The 18,345-nt window shown below is 36.5% G+C and overlaps 1 protein-coding gene across 1 annotated transcript in view; it reads left to right on the forward strand.

The window, feature by feature from the left end:
- The window catches only part of ADGRL3 (adhesion G protein-coupled receptor L3), a 586,346-nt gene that overhangs the window by 217,495 nt on the left and 350,506 nt on the right, over window positions 1-18,345 (forward strand). The window contains exon 4 of the mRNA XM_081943236.1: window positions 12,000-12,243. Coding sequence (XP_081799362.1) covers window positions 12,186-12,243 — 58 coding nt within the window. The 5' untranslated portion in view covers window positions 12,000-12,185. The remainder of the gene's footprint in view (window positions 1-11,999; window positions 12,244-18,345) is intronic.

Genomic DNA, 18,345 nt, shown 5'->3' on the forward strand with positions numbered 1-18,345 from the left:
TCTCCCATATTGTTAGTAGTTAAGTGAAATAGTTGCCATGAATGTGATGATGATACTCAATGATGCGGATCTTTCCTGTGAGCTACTGAGGTTGATTGCCTCTGAATATCTCCTGCATGTGGGAGAATGAACTAGTGTTAAAGGTGGACAAATGTAGTTTCAGATTCTGGGTACTGAAATTCAGGATATGGAAGGCACACCTGTTCAAGGTGGATTGCACTTCTTCTTAAGGATCAGGGTTGCAGTGTAAAGTTGTCTTAGGAAAAAAAAAAGACAAAGAGAGACAAAGAGGTCAAATTAGGAGGCCTAGATAATCACTTTGTAACTATCATCTTTGCAGTGAACGTTGAACGTGTGGTGAATTCCAAGTTTCATTTCAAAAACATAATAATAACTTACTTAGCAAGGCTGATTGTGGTGATTTTCTTTGGAAATTTGTGTTCCTTATTTTTTCCCCTTATATTTCTCTTTTTCCAAATAAGTCCCATTTTTATATCTAAAAATTTGGCTCGTAGGCTTAATATGAGAATTACTCAGTAGCCCCCCTCCCCACACTGCCAGAATCTAAAACCAATTTGGGCAAAGGGGAAAGATTGGCCCAAAGTTACCCTACTTTCTTTATGCCTAAAAAAGGATTGGGTCTCCTTTCTCCTATGGTAGCATTTAACTTCTATACCACAATAGACCCATAAGTTACACCTATGGCAGAATTTATAATTAATGAGAAGCAGTTATCCTTTATTTGCTTTGGTTAGACCAATTTATTTTGCTTTGCTGAGCTCTGTATCTGGTTTTTGAACCCACAATTTGAGGAATTCAGAGAAACTAGTTCAGAGAATGACAGCAAGGATAATCCACAGACTAGAAATGTCGTCCTATGCAGAAGAGAATAAAAGGAAAATGTTTGACCTTGAGAAGACAAGACTGCAGGAGAATATGATATCACTCTTCAAATGTCTGGGGAAAAATCACATCGAAGAAAGTCAAAGCCTCTTCTGGCTCTATGTAGACTTCAGGGTGTGGAATAATGGACTCAGGTTACAGACAACAGATTCCAATTGAATTGGGGGGGGGAGACAACAATAACTGTAAGAGTAGTATGACAGATGGCTTCCTCTTCATATTAAAGTAGAGTCGGGACGACTGTTTGCCCTCAATACTTATATTTACATTCTTGCACTGAACAGGGAGTTGGATTTGATGGTTGGAATGCTCAGTCCAGTGCTATGGTTCTGTAAGTTGCAAGCATGAGGAAACTTTAAGTTTTTCCACCAACCCACTCAAAGCATGTGATCCATGAAGCTTCAGGAAAATAAAAATCCAGGCCACCATTGTTTTTCTGATGGTGCTACTAAGAAGAGAAACAAATGAGTGAGATGGGCAATGGTTCCTAAATATAAATGAATGAATAAACAAATGAATGAAAGAAACTGAAAACAGGCAGATGTAGACTCAATTTCCTATCATTATTCTAGTTTAATCAAAAGAAGGACTAGGAGTGACATGATAGCAGTGTTCCAATATCTAAGGGGTTGCCATAAAGAAGAGGGAATTTTCCAAAGCACCTGAGGGCAGGAAAAAATGCAATGGATGAAAACTAATCAAGGAGAAAGGCAACCTAGAACTAAAGAGAAATTTCCTGGCAGTTAGAACAATTCATCAATGGAACAACTTGCCACCAGAAGTTGTGAATGCTCCAATACTGGATGTTTTTAAGAAGAGATTGGACAACCTTTTTCTGAAATGATAAGGGGTTTCCTGCCTGAGCAGGGAGCTGGACTAGAAGACCTCCAAGGTCCATTCCTCTATTATCCCAAAGTCCGATACAAGAATGTATATGCACCTCCTTCCTTGCCAAAAAAACCTTGTCACCAGACATCAACAATAATTTGAAGGCAAACACATCACACCAACAACCTTTACCAAAAAAAAGAGAACCAGTCTACCTTTCTTTAGTGAAATACCCATGATGAAAATATTTTTTTTAAAAAAAAAACCTTTTCACTATGTTTGTGAACTTTTGTGTAATATATTTTATTGCTTCTTCACCTCTCAACCTTGTCTGGAGATGGAGGAAAAGGGAGCATTACTTACATTAACTGAATGCCACTTCTCTGCCTTTTGTCTAAAATCAAGGGTAACTGAAATAAATGCACATATTTCTGGGAGTTGGCTCCACTGAATACACTGAGACTTATTTTTGTGTAAACCAGACAGTTTACTCAGTCTTTGCAATCATGAAGAGTCCCTTTCTGGGAGAGGGGCGGTCTAAAAATCTAAGAAATAAATAAAATAAAATAAGCCTTATTCAAATCCAGGATTATACTGAAAAAGTGAGGCCTTGGCAATTATTCTTGAAAAGGAAATTTAGAAGGTAGTAGCAGTTATTTAAATATGATAATTCTCTGTCTTGTCACTCCATTTTATCTTAATGCTTTTTCTAAAGCTTTGAAATTGCTGCCTTCAGATAGTGTATAAAAGAACAACATATAAGGTCTTCTCCAAATGATACTCATATTGGATTTGCAGGATGAAAGCAGCAAATGAAAAGTACATCTCCCTATGCCTTAATACACACTTGCTCATTACTGAGCTAACGAAATATGCCTACGTGTATTTGATGTATAAGTTTGAAATGTTCTTCTGGGAAGAAGAGAGGAATATTAGTTTATGGAATGTTATTTCTTTTTTTCTATTCCATTATTCTTTCTTAAACTTCTAATTCTGCAGTTCACCATCATATCCTCTGTTAAGAAAAGCAAATGCTATTTTCACTGTAATTGATTTGTGGGGGGGGGGGGTGACAGTCAGTGGAGTATATTTTTGGAATTTCTGTCTAATAACTCAATCCTTGTGGAGTAAACATTAAAAATTATGGCATTTACAACTGAGAAAACAGGGTTGCATTAAAACCTCCATTTACTTACAGGTCTTGAAAAATATATTGGATTAAAGATAAAGATTTATCATGGACACTCACACAGATATCATACAATCATTCAATAAAGAAAAAACATTGACGTCTTTGTTAGTATTAATGAGAAATACGTTGCATCTTCAAACTTTCCTAGTGATGCAAAAGAATTTCTAAATAGGAATGAAAGGAACTGAATTAAATACTTTTGAAATTTTGTGGATTGTATAGATCCAAATATTTAATATGCACACTACATGGGACAAATTTAAGTCTGTGAATGCAAGTCTTGGAAAAGTACCTATTGCCTGAAGCAAACAACTTGCCAATCTGTCACTCAGTTTTCATAAGTGGCTATTGTAAAGTACTTCATTAGCAAGTATGCTGGTGTTAATTAGGCAAATAGGTGGGAATGAGTTTCATTTATAAATGTGTTATTGATTTCTGCCTTGCTTTTTATCAGGTGCTCTCAGGCAAATGCTCTCTCGGTAACTTAGAGTGGAATGGCGAGGGCGGGAGATGGAGAGAAAGAAAGAAAAAACAATACTCCTGAGCAGTAGCAAAGAGTATTTTTGTATTTGCTTAACTAACCTTGTAATTTGCATTTGGGTTGCCGTTTTATGATGTCTTTTCTTTTATATTTAGAAGGTAATGCTTGACTCCTTAGTTGTTTTGAAATCTGAACTATACACATCTGATTTCCGCTTATTACCTGAAAGGATTTCATTTACCTGTTTAAAAATATTTCTGCAGTAAACATATGCTATGCTAATAATGACCTCCAACAAAATATGTCTACAACTCTATGTATAATTATTAGGAGTAAAATAATTGAATTCGATTGAAATTACTTCTGAATAAACTGCATAGGAGTGAACAATTGACACAGAAATAATTATTTTTCAATCATTACTTCCAGTGTGATAATGGTTATTCACCATTACAATAAACATCATGAACATTATAATAAAAAAAGTCATCATACTTATTTTGATACTGCTGTGGATTCTTTTCCTTCAAATGTCACATAAATTCAAATTATATCACATATAATTAAAGAAATGTAATTCACATAATATGCCATGTTCTACAGTTGTTATTTTTTCTGACTTTATTTATGAATACACCTACTCATGGACTTTATTCTGTTCTTTATAATATAATGTGTGAAGTCCTCAAATACTGTATAGTGTGGCTTGTTGAATAAATTATGGCTTAATGCAACACATGAATTTAGACATTCTGTTGCCCTATATCAATTTTTGATTTTCTTTTCTGGCACCAGTTTTATATGTAGAAGGTGCTTTAGGCACCCAGCCACACAGAGATAATATTCCTAGATGCATGTACCTGTAAATCTCTAGATATTGGAAGTGCAATTGGTCATCCTGCTTGATTCTGGGAATGATGGGAGCCAATCAAAAACTGCTGGTGGGCATCAGGATACTTCCCAGTGGAAGGGAGAAATACAGTGCTGAGAGAAAAATGACCACATCTCCTTCCCCATTTCAAGGCCAACCCTCCTGTTTGCATGACATCCAGTCACCCAATGCAGTCTATGAGTGGTGGTGAGCACAAGAGATCTTGATTGATATCAGCGGAGCCAAGTCAGAAAAAGACTCAAAGAGTAGCATGGAGCTTGGTGAGAGGCTTGGAACTTTCAGGCACTTGAAAGGACTGAAATTATTGTTTTAAAGTAAGAGATTGTGGAAGGAAAAGGGGGAGAAGATCAACATTGTTTAATGTAGACCCTTGGAGAGAATGAAGTGAATGTTGACCAAAATAAAGGTATAATTGTAAATAAAGATAGAATGATAAGAAATAGATTTATAGCAAGAAGAAGAAGAGGAGGAAGAGGAGGAGGAGGAGGAGGAGGAGGAGGAGGAGGAGGAGGAGGAGGAGGAGTCTGAAATAAGATGCTTATATACTATTTTAGTTTCTTCTTTCTTTTTCTTTTTTAGTATTTATAATAGTATATTGGGGTTTTGGCACTAAATTCAAAAATGTATACTTTTCTTCATATTACAAAAATGTTACTTTTTCCCAACCCTAGGAAGAAGGCAATAGCAAATCACTTCTGAAAAACCATACCAAGAAAACTGGGACTTGTCCAAGCAATCTCTAAGAATCAGACACAACTTAATGGAAAGGAATACAAACAATGGGAAGAATGTTTAAGAAAATAAGAATAAACCATAATGATTAAAACGAATGTATAGTATAAGAATAAGAAATCAGCTGTAGGTTGTACAGCATATGGAAAGTTAAGCTCAAATTTTCTGGTCTTTTTAAAGCTTTTTTATTTTACACTTAAGCAATAAGTAACATCAATTTTGAGAGACAAAAGCCTGTTCTCTGTGTGCATCTGTTGTGTTATTTGCAAAGAATACTAGACAATATCACTGTTCCAGTAGTATTTTAGACACAGTATGATTTGGAGGCAATAGGTACCTGTATGCATTTAGCTTTAAAATCCAAGGAAATTTAGTGATTAAAAGTGCTGAACTAAAATTTATTACATCCATGATCAAGTCCTCACTCAGCCATGATAATTACTAGCTGACCTGCTGATTACAGTCTCTTGGAATTCTTGGAATTTTCACCTACATCTCAAAGTGGCGAAGTATTTACTACTTTTAATAGCTACTAACCTGCAACATACTTTTTTGGGAGTCGTGACTCCTGCTAGAGGAACAGAGAGCATCTGTGGTTGGAAGGGGTACGGCTTTGACAAATTTATCTTTTGTACAAATGCTCCTGTACTTGGACTGAGAAGCCCTACTGATGTCTATTTCTTATTTGGACTACTGCAGTACTACCTGGGGTTGGTCATTTAGAAATTTCAACTGGTCCAAAATGCAACATTGTGCAGTTTGAGGGTGTTCGGCAGAATGGGAAGGAAGTGTTTTTGAGAGGATGGAGTTATGGCAACACAAGATGTTTAATTGTATGTTTTATTTTTGTATTTGTTGGTTGCCTAGGTTTGTTTTATATCATATAAAACAAACCTAGGCAATCTAAAATTTTAAAATAGATTAAAAAGGGGGGGAGAAAGCAGGATGAGAGAGTACAAGAATCAATAAGAAGCTATCAAGACGTTTACATACAGGTTTAGCTATACTAAAACTTTATTTCATTTTTTTTAAATGAATCAGGGCATCAGTTGGTGAGTGATAACGCATATTCACTTGGAAGGGGGAAGAAAGAAATATGAATAAAATATATTTTTGAGTACAAGTTGCCAGAGCTAGCTGCAAACTTGGTGTGACCACTAGATAAGAGTGAAGAAATAAGAAAACACTAAACCAAATTCTTCACCAGATTTTTCCCGTCTGAATGCTGTGAATCATATTATCTTTTGTTTTGCTGCCCTCTTTCCTCTGTCTTCTCCCCTGAAAAAATATAGGATAATAGGCTTTTTGTATCTATTCTATTCCATTCCATTCTATTCTACCCTACCTTACCCATTACATATTATTTCTGAGCTATTATGTAACTAAATACAAATGGATATGAAAATAAATTAAACAAGCAGCACACTCTCCCCCACCTACTAAGCTTTGTACTCTGAACAGAAATCAGATAACTTGGTTTAAACTAAACAGCCAATATCTATTTTCTTCTTTTATGTTAAACCATCTTCTCTTCCTTCCTCCTGTTAATCCACTTCTTTCACCCTGTTGAATCATAAAAGTCTGCCTTTTTTTTAAAAAAAGAGCAGTCTTTTTTAAAGCAGAAACACATAACTGAACCATTCATCCTTTCTTCTGTGGCAAATTCTGACATCCAAGATGCCTTGCTTGCCCAGATTTCATAGACATAGAAAGCGGCTTTCCCTATATTTATTACCTTAATACTTAACCCTAATTTTATTTTGTTAAAAAGGACAGATTTTTCAGAAGTTTAAAAGTCTATCTTGAATCTCCAGGAAAGTTCTGTGGTGAAATCCTTTTAGTGGTATAGGGAATTTGTTCCCCTATAGGCTTTCATTCTGATGGGCTTTGTATAAAAGAAAACTAACTATCATCCAGAACATGCTCATCAAACAACTAAGTTACTTTTGACCTCTGGTTCAGTGCTCTTTTGAAATCCTCAATCCACACATGGGGCAAAGGAGGGGTAAGCTTGTCCACACAACTCTAAAGCATTGCTGCTTTGAAAGAATCCTGTGGAATAGATCTTTTGTGGGCTGATGGCATACAGGGTATTTCATGCGGGGCTTGTTTCAGGGAATTATACTTTCTGATACCACACAACAGAATGTCCCTGGAAGGGAGTGCCTAGGCACTACATAGAAGAGGGTATGTCTGCACCAGCCTGAAGTTGCTAGTGTTAGGGCATAACAGAGGGAACAGGTTTCTCACACTGAGACAGAGTAAAAGGTGCCCAGTCCTAATCATATGCCACTTTTTGCCCAATCTTTCATCTGTAGGCACAGAAACAAATATTACTTTCAATTAATCTTATTGCCAGATAAGTGTATAAATGCTTTCAAACTTTTCAAGGGTTTGATTAACTTATGAATGAATGGATAAACCAGTGGGCTTCATTATTTTTAATATCTCCTTTTCAGTTTTTGCACTTCTACAGTTTTTCAATACCAGTGTGATCTGCCTATACATAAGATACAGTATATTATCCCTAGAATGAAAGCATGGGTTTATTATTACTTCAAAGGATGGTTTGCTATCACTTTGCTATGGATTATAAAACAGTAGAAAAATAAAAAGGATAAAAAGAGTAGATAGGCTTAACTTCAAGGATTATAAAAACTACATTTGCTAAAAAACTTGGAGACAACTAAAATGACTTTTTCAGAGGTTTACATAAGATAAAATGTACAGGACTAAAATAAAACCTATACTGGGAATGGCTGGTTGGGAGGTAAGGTGACCAACCGTCCTCCTTTAGGGAGGACAGTCCTTCTTTTGTAAGTTCCGTCCTCCCTCGAAAAGTGTCCTCCTACATGTCCTCCTTTTTGATATTTGAAGGCTAATCTGTTGCGCGTTATGTGACATATTTTATTAAACAGTTTTTAATGGTGTTTTTTTTACTTCATCGCAAGTATATTGAACAGATATTGAATCTTGTGTTGAATTTTTATCTAAAGAAATGCTAGACATTAAAATAGACGACAATTGTCTCTTTGAAGAAATTATAAGACTGAATGTATATTTAAATTCTGAAAAATTAATACAATGGGAAAATCAACATGTTGAAATTGATAAAAGGTGGGTGGATATTTTCAGCCATTTCAAAAATGAACATATTCCATGTGAACATTTATTTATACTTGTTCAATTTACGTTGTGCTGCCCTGGAACTAATGCAGCAGTTGAAAGAGTTTTTTTCAGTTGGCAATGATTTTTCGACAAGTGAGAAATCGAGATTGAATGTTGATACTCTAGCTGCAGCACTTGCTGTAAAATTCAATATGAAGGATATTTCTTGTTCAGATATTTCCAATATATTGTTAGAAGATAATACATTGACAAAAAATATTAATTCAATGGAAAAGTACTCATTTAAATAATAATTAACAGGCATGTAAGCACAATTACAATATAAAATGTTGCAAATGTTTTTATTATGCATATATCATATTTTAGTGTATTATTGTTGCAATGAATAAAATATTTCTTTTATTTACGATATATTTTTTCCAATTTATTTGTCCTCCTTTTCATTGTAAAAAAGTTGGTCAACTTAGCATTTTGGACAATAGAACGTGTTTTGTCCTCCTTTTCACTGTAAAAAAGTTGGTCACCTTATGGGAGGGAAAGCATAGAACTACCAGGCATTTGAAAGTAGCTGGCATTACTTGTAGAGAGAAGGTATTTACACCAAGGTTTGGCTTGGAAAATAGTTTGCTGCAAATTGGAACAAGTCGGAAACTCACCTTGACACAGGGCTCATTCCAAAATACATCTTAACTATATCATAGTGGAAAACTGCAAAAAGGTAGAACTTTTTTTAAAAAATCTTAAAATACAGAGGAATGATGGTCAAGTACAATACACCTAGAACAATGCAGATTGCCTAATTTTTTTTAAAAAAATGTAAAGTTTTAAACGTTTTTCCAAATGTAAGGAAGCTGAATTAATCTTTCTCTATTCTTTGTTGGTTATTCATGGCAAATGTTGAAGTGCCCCTTGTAAGAAGCATACCAAATTATAAAACAATAGGTGAATTGGTCTTGCAGCTTTATGATAGAAGTCAATTACATTTCCTAAGAAATTACATTTCTTAGAAATAAACACAAAGCAAATACTGACATTTTAGGATGATTCCCAAAAGCCTAAAGCAGATTCAGCAACTATTTTAACATTTAAATAGTCCTCCAAGTTTCCCAATGGCTCCAAACATTTTAATTTTCTTATTGTAAGCATATGATTTTTCCCAGATATTGTGATTAAAAAGCTGATAATTACCCAGGAAGATTGTTAGCCGTGAACATTATTATATTGCCATGATTAATATAATACATTTTTGTGCACCACCCATTTATTTCTTTATTCAGGTTATTTAAAAATTATAGCTTCCTTTTCTGGTTTTTCTTCTCGGGATATTTGGATGTAAAGTCATCAAATAACATTTTTCTCAGAAGATCCCATTATGTAAAGAGATCAGATAATAGATGAGAATCTTGGCTGCAGTGTTGGAGACTATAATTTATTTTTAATCAAGGATAGTGTGCAGACAGCTCTTTCTCTTTCATAGTTTAAAATGGACCAAATTAGAAAAAGGTGAAAAGCTTATTCCAACATTTGGAAAAAAATTTAATCAGTTCCTTATTGTAAATTGCCTTCCTATTATGTGTGGTCTTAAAACTATCCCATTGATCTGCATCATATTTTGGAAGAAAATGAGAAGTTTCCATTTTCATGAAAGAGAAATTTGAAGCTCTGTTGGATTAGAGATGTTGGATCAACATTTCTTTCTTATAAAATCCTGAGTTTGGGAAACCTGGGGCAGCCTTGCCGGGAAAACATAGTTTCACAACTTAAAAGTTTTTCTAATCTAATATTATACCTTTCCATCCTGAACATGTCTCTTCTACTTAGTCTGCAGTGATATTTTCTATCTGGGAAAATTGATTTGTGTCTATGCTGTTGATCTTTTATCTGAATATGAGATTCCCACATGGGGAATAATTTTCTCTGGTTTTTTGACTTTTTATTTCAAAGCTGTTACAGATATTATGAACAAAAGTGACAAGAGAAGAAAGCAATTCTTTTCTTGACATAACATCAAGGCCTAGTTTTTGTAGGATTCATTTTGCTGTCACAGCCAAATTTATGTAGGACTTTATGCCAGAATATTGTCATAATAGTAATTTAAAATGTTTCACAGCTATTTTTTAAATTAAAGTTTCTACTTCTAGCTGCACAAGTTCTCTTTCTTTTGGAATATTTTATAACCTTCATCAAGGATTCCAAAGTCGTAGGAGAAGGCAAATACTTGTGTGCCGAGCCAGCTTGATTACGACACTTTTTAAAAAAGTGATATGTAGTGTATTTTTTAAAATAAACATCAACTACCAAGGGTTGAGTGTAGATTTGCATTACAGTTCACTGTCCGTAGGTGCTGAATAAAAAGTAGATAAAGGTTTAGGAGGAGAGATAATTTAGTGTAGCGGTTAAGGCAACAGTCTAGAAACTGAGGCACCCGGTTCTCATCACACCTTAGGTACAAAGCTAGCTAGGAGACCTTTGGCCAGTCCTTCTTGCCAGCCCTAGGAAGCAGGTAAGGGCAAACAGCTCCCAAGAATGCAGTCACCAGGGATCGGGACTGACTTGATTGGTTATTCATGCTGCGTTTTGTTGCTTTTGATATTGTTGTTGTTTTATTGCCCATTCACTTATCATGTCTGTCCTTTGAAATTATTGAAATCAAGTACATATTTTTTAAGAATGCTAGTGATATTTTTGCACAGGTTTATTCTGGTGTGGTTGTCAACTATCAAAAACCACAAAAAATCACAGCTGTATGTCTTCATCGAGGCAGTATTGAAAAATGTAACATCAGTGTTCTATATAAAAATTACTGGTATAAAATCAGGAAAAGGAGAAAAACACAGCGCTTTTCAAATTTTCTGAATATTGGTACCCCCATAAGGGAGGCTAGTAACAAACATGCATTATGGGCCAAACAGCCCTATACAACTTGAGTGTGATGTCATGACAAAAGTACAAAATGGCACAGACCTCATGACATGGCATATATTCTAACAATTTGACATCACTGAATTTCAACCACTGTAGAATCAGGCAGCAGCATAACGAAACTGACGAAAGTGACTGGTCTGAATACTTTCTGAATGCACTGTACATAAGGGTGGAACATTGTAATGCTCACTTGATCTTTCTGATGAAGTCATCCTGCTGCCGATAACCTCTGTCTGGATTTACAATGGCATATGCCATAATAGTTGAATAAAAAATAAGCTAAAATAAATTTGTAGCTGATTGTAATAGCTGTCTGAGAGACAATGAAATAAAAAGCTGCAGAATAAAAAAGGTGGTAACAAAAGTACTGTTTTAATCTGATGGCTGTTTAAAAATTGACATTTAATATTGGTCCATACTGATACAATTTTGAATTGACTGTTTAAAGATCCCCCTAAAGCTTATCTCATTAGCATAATATATTGATAGTTGCTAAGAATCTGAATTTACCTCAAGATATTTTAATATAATCACTTCAGAAAGTGATTTACATATACCTAAATTAATTACTCCCTCACCCTATTCCCAAGTACTTATTCTCTCTCATTCCTGGCTGTTCTCAAATCTCTTTCAGCCAAAGAGCTGTAGTAATTCCAACAAATCACATGTATTTAAACCCATAATGTCAAGATTCTTTGGAACATACAGTATAGTCATATATATGATGAAAGCAGCACAGTACTGTTTGACTTTGTCATGTTTCTTGTTTTGATTATAAAAACAAAATAAGGACAAAATGTCCAAATATGCTCTTGACTTCTTGATACAGTTTTAAATCAAATGTTACAGTGGTTATATTGAGCTGAATAGCAACATTCACTTTTTAAATTAATTGTAACTTTTATTTTTGTTTCTAGGTTTTGAGTTTTGGACATTTGTCGAAGGTGCTGGTTTTAGAGCTAGTTTATTGTGTTCTCCGCCTGCTTCACTGAATTGCGATTAAATTGAATATCCCTGAGAGGATTACCATCAGAGATAAATCTTTATATTTTTCTTCTGAAAACTTCCACTGTTGAAGTAACCTTATATTTTGGGCCATAGTCATGTGGTCATCACAGTTGCTGCTGTTCTTCACAATTCTCTTGGTATCTACAGTCCATGGTAAGTACATAAAATAATGTTGGTTTTAATGATACATAGTGTTTTCTGGGACTGAAAATTTCTAGCACCTTCCAATTTGCAACAAGTGGGAAAGAGTTTGCTACCATTTTCTTAAAAATAATGGGGGAAATAAACTTATTTTTTTTAAATACAGGGGGTGGGGACATTTTCAGATAATTTTCTTTAATTTTGTTAAGCATATCTTTCTAATCTGTTATTATGTTAACCTAATCTAAATATACTATATTGTTTGATAACAGCAAGTGTTCTTTTCTGACGAAAGGAAAAGTGCATGTCCAGAAGTAAAACATTATGGAGGATTTTTTATTTCTACTAAAAAAAAGAGCTGGAGGAGCAACTGATGTTTATGCAAGGTTAATTGTGATCAGAGCAGATTTAGTAATTTAAAGCAAGGAATACCCAAGGCTGTCAATCCCACTCTTTGAGGAGATTGATATTCCTTTTGAAATAGGCAGGATACTTATCTTTGAATACATTTTTCTACTGAATATCTACTATGCCTCTGTTGTGCTTAAGTCTTGCCTTATTTCCCAGGGAAACTGATTACCATTGGGAATATATCAGTTGTAGTCACTAGTAAAGTAGAGGCAAGGGAACTAATAATAGATAAATTTAGAACTTATTTATTTATGAATTTAGAATGTATTTAAAACTACAGCAAATGTGGATTTAATTAGATCTTATTTTATCCTTGTCTTCCTTGATATGAGTTATAAATGTTAAAAATGGTGAGCCAAAAACCAGCAGGCTAGGAGGAACTTTTATATAAATTTTGAGCAAATATCTCTGGGGTTCAAGGCCATGATAATGGAAAAGTGGCCATTGCCTTGAAAGTCAGGAGGGAAAGGTGTAAAATTTAAACCTTGGAGAAAACATATGTACAGAGGTTTCTGTGTTTTGATACTTTGTGTGTATATGGTTTGTACTTTATCTGCAGTAAATCTGATTGTGCCACATCTGTGAGTTTCATAGTGTCTGGAAAGACCAGATTTATTGCCATGCTTGGCATGAAATCTGAAAACAAAATTTTACTACCTATATTTTTCTACCTATATTCTCAGTGTCACAAAAAAGCCTGTGCTTTGAATCAATTTGTGATACAGATAGATCAGTTTACTCCAAAATAAACCAGATAAACTACTAGGTGGAACAAAATTAACTATCACTATCACAAAGTCCCATAACAATCTTGACCCAAAATCTGGCAGCCATTGCTAAAGTAGCTGCAGCAGCCACAAACCTTCATTACTGAGTAACAGCCTTATTGCCTGAGGATTAATATTAATGATCTAGTCAAGCAAGTGACCACCAACTGTGAAACCCTTCACTTCCAATAAGGTAGCACGCAGTGCAATATTACTGATTTTCAGCTGTTAGTTACTTTAGGATGTTGCCTGGCATGAAAAAGAGGCTTCATTTACCAGCTTAAACAGGGACTGTCAGGTGTAATAATGAGGAAACCCATTCAGCAGATATACTCCACTTCTGATATCTCTTATGTGAGGATGTAGGAAGAGGGAAGAAGAAAAGTGAGTAATTGTTTCCTTCCTTCCTCCTTCTGCCAGTTTCTCATTGTAAGTCTTCCATTGGTACCCAGATCTGATTTAATGCAGACTGTCTGGATGTCAGTGGAGGACTTAAAGTATTTGTGGAGGTTTTTTGCAACATCTGGATTGTCAGAAAAAGTGTCACTCAAACAATGAGTCTTAATTTCAAGGGCACTCAGAAATCAAGTGTATCCTAGACATGTGGAACTTTAGTCAAATATTTAGGCATTTATGTACTCTTCAAACTCAGGTAGAAATACAGTTGCAAACTCTGATAGACTCTGGCATGACATACAACTTAATTAGAGTGTAACCTAGAATATTTTTTACCCTAAGCCCTGCCTTCCGTCTCTGTTCTACTCCTGGAAAATTTTGGGGATTTTCCTGAGATATGGTCCACCCCATGAGACTACTGGAGTCAGAAGGGAGACTTTTTCCTTATCTCAACAGACCTGTACTCAGCAACAATAGGACCATTATGTTGTGATGCACCTGCAGGAGCAATGGGGGAGATTTTTGGCAATGCAGAACCTTCCCAAAAAGAGGTCCAGATTAAGAGACTTCACAGTCTGTAGCTGGATGAGGGTGGGGAGAAGAGGTTCAGGGTAGCCACCCCCTAGAATCTCTCAGGATATATCTGGTAGGTAAGAAGATTATAGGTTTTGTTTGGCAGCATTCTGTTCATTAGGTGTACGCAAATAAAGGATTGGACTCAAATGGATCTTGCTATCTTGTCTCTGGGCTTGAGTATGACATTTATTCAGGCTTGGACTGATACTGTATCTCTGGGCTTGAGTATGACATTTATTCAGGCTTGGACTGATACTGTATCCAGGTTTGGAAGGGCACTTAACTGGAAGAAATATAAAGAAAGGCAACAAGGATAATGGGAGTTATATGTTGGAATGAAAGTTGTGTCATTAAAACATATAAAGTTGAATAATGGAAGAAATTACTGGGGATGGTTTTCCTTTGCTAAACTGTCATCTTTCAGGAAAATTTCCATCTAGTTTGTCACAGGGAAACAGTATTTGTCTGAAATGCTATAGGGTTTCCTGCCTAAGCAGGCAGTTGGACTAGAAGACCTCCAAGCAGTGGTGGGTTCCGGCTCCAGCTGCTTGGTGGAGCGTTGCGCAGGCGCTGTATGCCCCATGCTCATGCGCAAATGCCCCGGTCAGCTCAAATAGAGGTAAGGGGAGGGGGCAGGCGGGTGGGCCCTCTGGAACACCGTACCGGAACAGTACCTGGTACTCCCAGCAGGCACCAGGGCATACCGGTCGTATCCCACCACTGCCTCCAAGGTCCCTTCCAACTCTCGTTATTCTATTATTCTAACCAAGGATAAAACTCAGGAACCTAAATGATTCCTTCCAAAAAACATGATTCTGTCGGGGAAAAGAAGGAAGGAATATTGGGGGACACGGGTTGCTCACAACTTGATTTATAGGTTTTTTATTATCTTTCATACTTTGGCCATTGCTGACAGCTGGTTCTCTGAAAACAAGCCTGTTCATATGACATACACAACTAGGTCAAGGGGTTTTTCTACCCAGCTGAGTCAAGGATTTCACCTATAACCTGTCAGTTAATCCCAGGTAGCTGATTAGAGCTAAATTAAATCACCTTGATTAATGTATCATACAAATAGGACTGAGTGGTTTAATAAAGTGTTAACATTTGTTTCCCTACTTCTAAAGGAAAGTTCTAAACAAGGCAGAACTCTTAGGTGCTCTGCCACTTTTTCACTTGATATCCACTGAGTGCAGATGGAAAAGAGACCAGAAAGGGGTACATATGCTACCAACCAACTTCATACACTGTGCTACTAATCCCAATCCAGTTGCCACAAGGACTTCTATTACCTTTCTTCATTTGCTGTCACCCAAAAAGTCAAAATTTGGCAGCTGTTCAGCTTCCATTGTGATGACTGGGAGGACATTGCTCCCTTGTAATTAAATGTTACCATTGGATAGGGCTAAGGCAGTGGTGGGCAACCTTTTTTTTCAACTGAGCCAAATCTCGCCAAAACCACGATTGAAATTTACTTTGAGAGCCACATTTTTAAAACCAAAAATACATAGGATGGTACACTGTTTTTAGTTTCAATAAGTTTTTATTGAGAATATTCTGCATGCAAGTATCCACATAGGTCGGGAGGATACAAATAACACAACTAATAAAACAAAAACTTTAGAACGATATTATTTATCGATAACGTTAAATTCCGTAAAATTTGCCTTACAATGTAGAGAAAATTACATCCTGACATTGACTGACAAAGTCACAACCACTAATGTGAACATTGGCCTTGCATTTCCTTGGATAGTTTGAGTAAGTCAGGTTTGTATGTTGTTGTTTTTAATTTCATCTCTCTCTCCCACTTTCTTTCTTTTTTTCTTTTTCTTTCTCTCTCTCTCTCTGGCTCTTTGTCTCTCTCTCCCTCCCTCCCCCATCTCTGTCACTCTGTGTGTGTGTGTGTCGGTCTGTCTCTCACTCACTCTGTGTGTGTGTGTGTCTGTCTCTGTCTCTCCCTCTGTCTCTCTCCCCTCCCTTCCTCTCTCTCTGTCACTCTGTGTATGTGGGTGTGTCTGTCTCTCACTCATTCACTTAATCACTCACTCTGTGTGTGTCTCTCTGTCTTTCTGTCTTTCTCTCCCTCCCTCCCCCTCTCTGTCTCTCTCTGTCTCTGTGTGTGTGTGTGTCTGTCTGTCAGTCTCTCTCTGATTCCCTCCCTCACTCCCTCTCTCTGTTCCTCTCTCTGTCTGTCTTTCTCACTCACACACACACACACACACACACACACTGTGGTCACCTTGTTGAGTGTTCCAATCACATTTGAAACACTCAACAACTGGCCTGCATTTATGGTATTTTGCAGCATTCTGCAGTCATAGGACCAAAATTGGTTGTCACTCGCCCGGGCTTTTGCAGAAGCTTCCCTCCGAAGCCCGAGAGGAGGGAGGGGAGCGGGCACCCGGCACACAGAAGAGCCGCATTAAAGGGTGTAAAGAGCCGCATGTGGCTCCCGAGCCGCGGGTTGCCCACCACTGGGCTAAGGGAATGGTTGACTCAGTCAAATCATGTTATTCCAATCAAGTTACAGACTTGCAGCACAGTTTCTTTAGAGGAAAAGAACATCTAAACTGGATGGCCTAAAGCAACAACGTTAGTTAATTCACTGTGTCAGTACCAGTACATTTCAACCATCACTTTAGAAGGGATAAGTGGCCATCATTTGAACCTGGGTAGAGTGCACTATTGGTAGCCTTGGGCTTTTGTAATGTGTATTAGTCATTTTTCATTGACTTTAATTCCTGCATTTTACTAATCTACTCTGAAAAATGTGTTAGTCCTAAAATGAGAAATTGGTAGAATAGTTTTCACCTTTTCAGAAAACTACTTGGTCATTTGAAAGGGGGAAAAGTATGGTCTGTTTAAAAAAAAGCAAGCTTTTTTCAAGTTGACTCATTAAAGCAGCTGCATATTTAAAGCAAGCTATTACAACAAAAGCTTGAAAACATACCAGAATACTTTAAAATGATGAATTCCCATATCTTTGTGTTTTGATCCTTTTAAATGATCTGTAAAGCATGCCAGATCTATTATTATTAGCAGTCACACACACACACACAAACAAAAGTTTGGATTTCTTGGTGGTGTTCATTTGCATGAATATTATCACTTCTGCATATATTTAAATTCAGCACTATTAAAAAGGTCAATCATGTTGAAATTAAATACTGTATTTTTCGGAGTATAAGACGCACCAAGGTTTTGAAGAGGCAAATTTAAAAAAAGTAGGTAAGTAGACAGAGGGAGAGAGAGGGAGAGAAATACAGTAGGTAGGTAGGAAGAGAGAGTAGGTAGGTAGGTAGGTAGATAAAGGGAGAGAGAGAGAGAGAGAGAGAGAGAGAGAGAGAGAGAGAGAGAGAGAGAGAGAGAGAGAGAGATACAGTAGGTAGGTAGGGAGACAGAGAGGGTGTAGGTAGGTAGGTAGAGGGATAGAGATAGAGAAAGAGAGAGAGAGTACAGTAGATAGGTAGGGAGAGAGAGAGTAGGTAGTTTGGTAGGTAGAATGATAGAGAGAATTGGAGAGAGAGAGAAATACAGTAGATAGGGAGGGAGGGAGGGAGGGAGAGTAGGTAAGTATGTAGGTAGATAGAGGGGGAGAGAGAGAGAAATACAGTAGATAGGTAGGGAGAGAGAGAGAGAGACTAGGTAGGCAGGTAGATGTTTCCAGGTGTATTTATCCATGGGCTGGAGAAGGAAATTGCTGACAATCTGCAGCACCTAAGACTTTCTCTCTGCTGGCACAGCACGTGATCAATGCAATTCTCATCAATCAGTTAAAGAGCTTTCCAAAAGAGGGAAAAAGGTGCATCTTATACTCCGAAAAATATGGTATCCTTATGAGTAATCTTCTTTTCTGTATTTTTGGTGGTTTGAAATAAATAAATGTGAGTAGATAAATAGGTATCACTTTGGTGAGAAGGTAACAGAAATGTCTTTGGACAGAGCTGGCTCAATGGCTTAC

This window comes from Natrix helvetica, assembly GCF_964273705.1.
Source record: "Natrix helvetica genome assembly, chromosome: 2".
NCBI lineage: Eukaryota > Metazoa > Chordata > Lepidosauria > Squamata > Natricidae > Natrix > Natrix helvetica.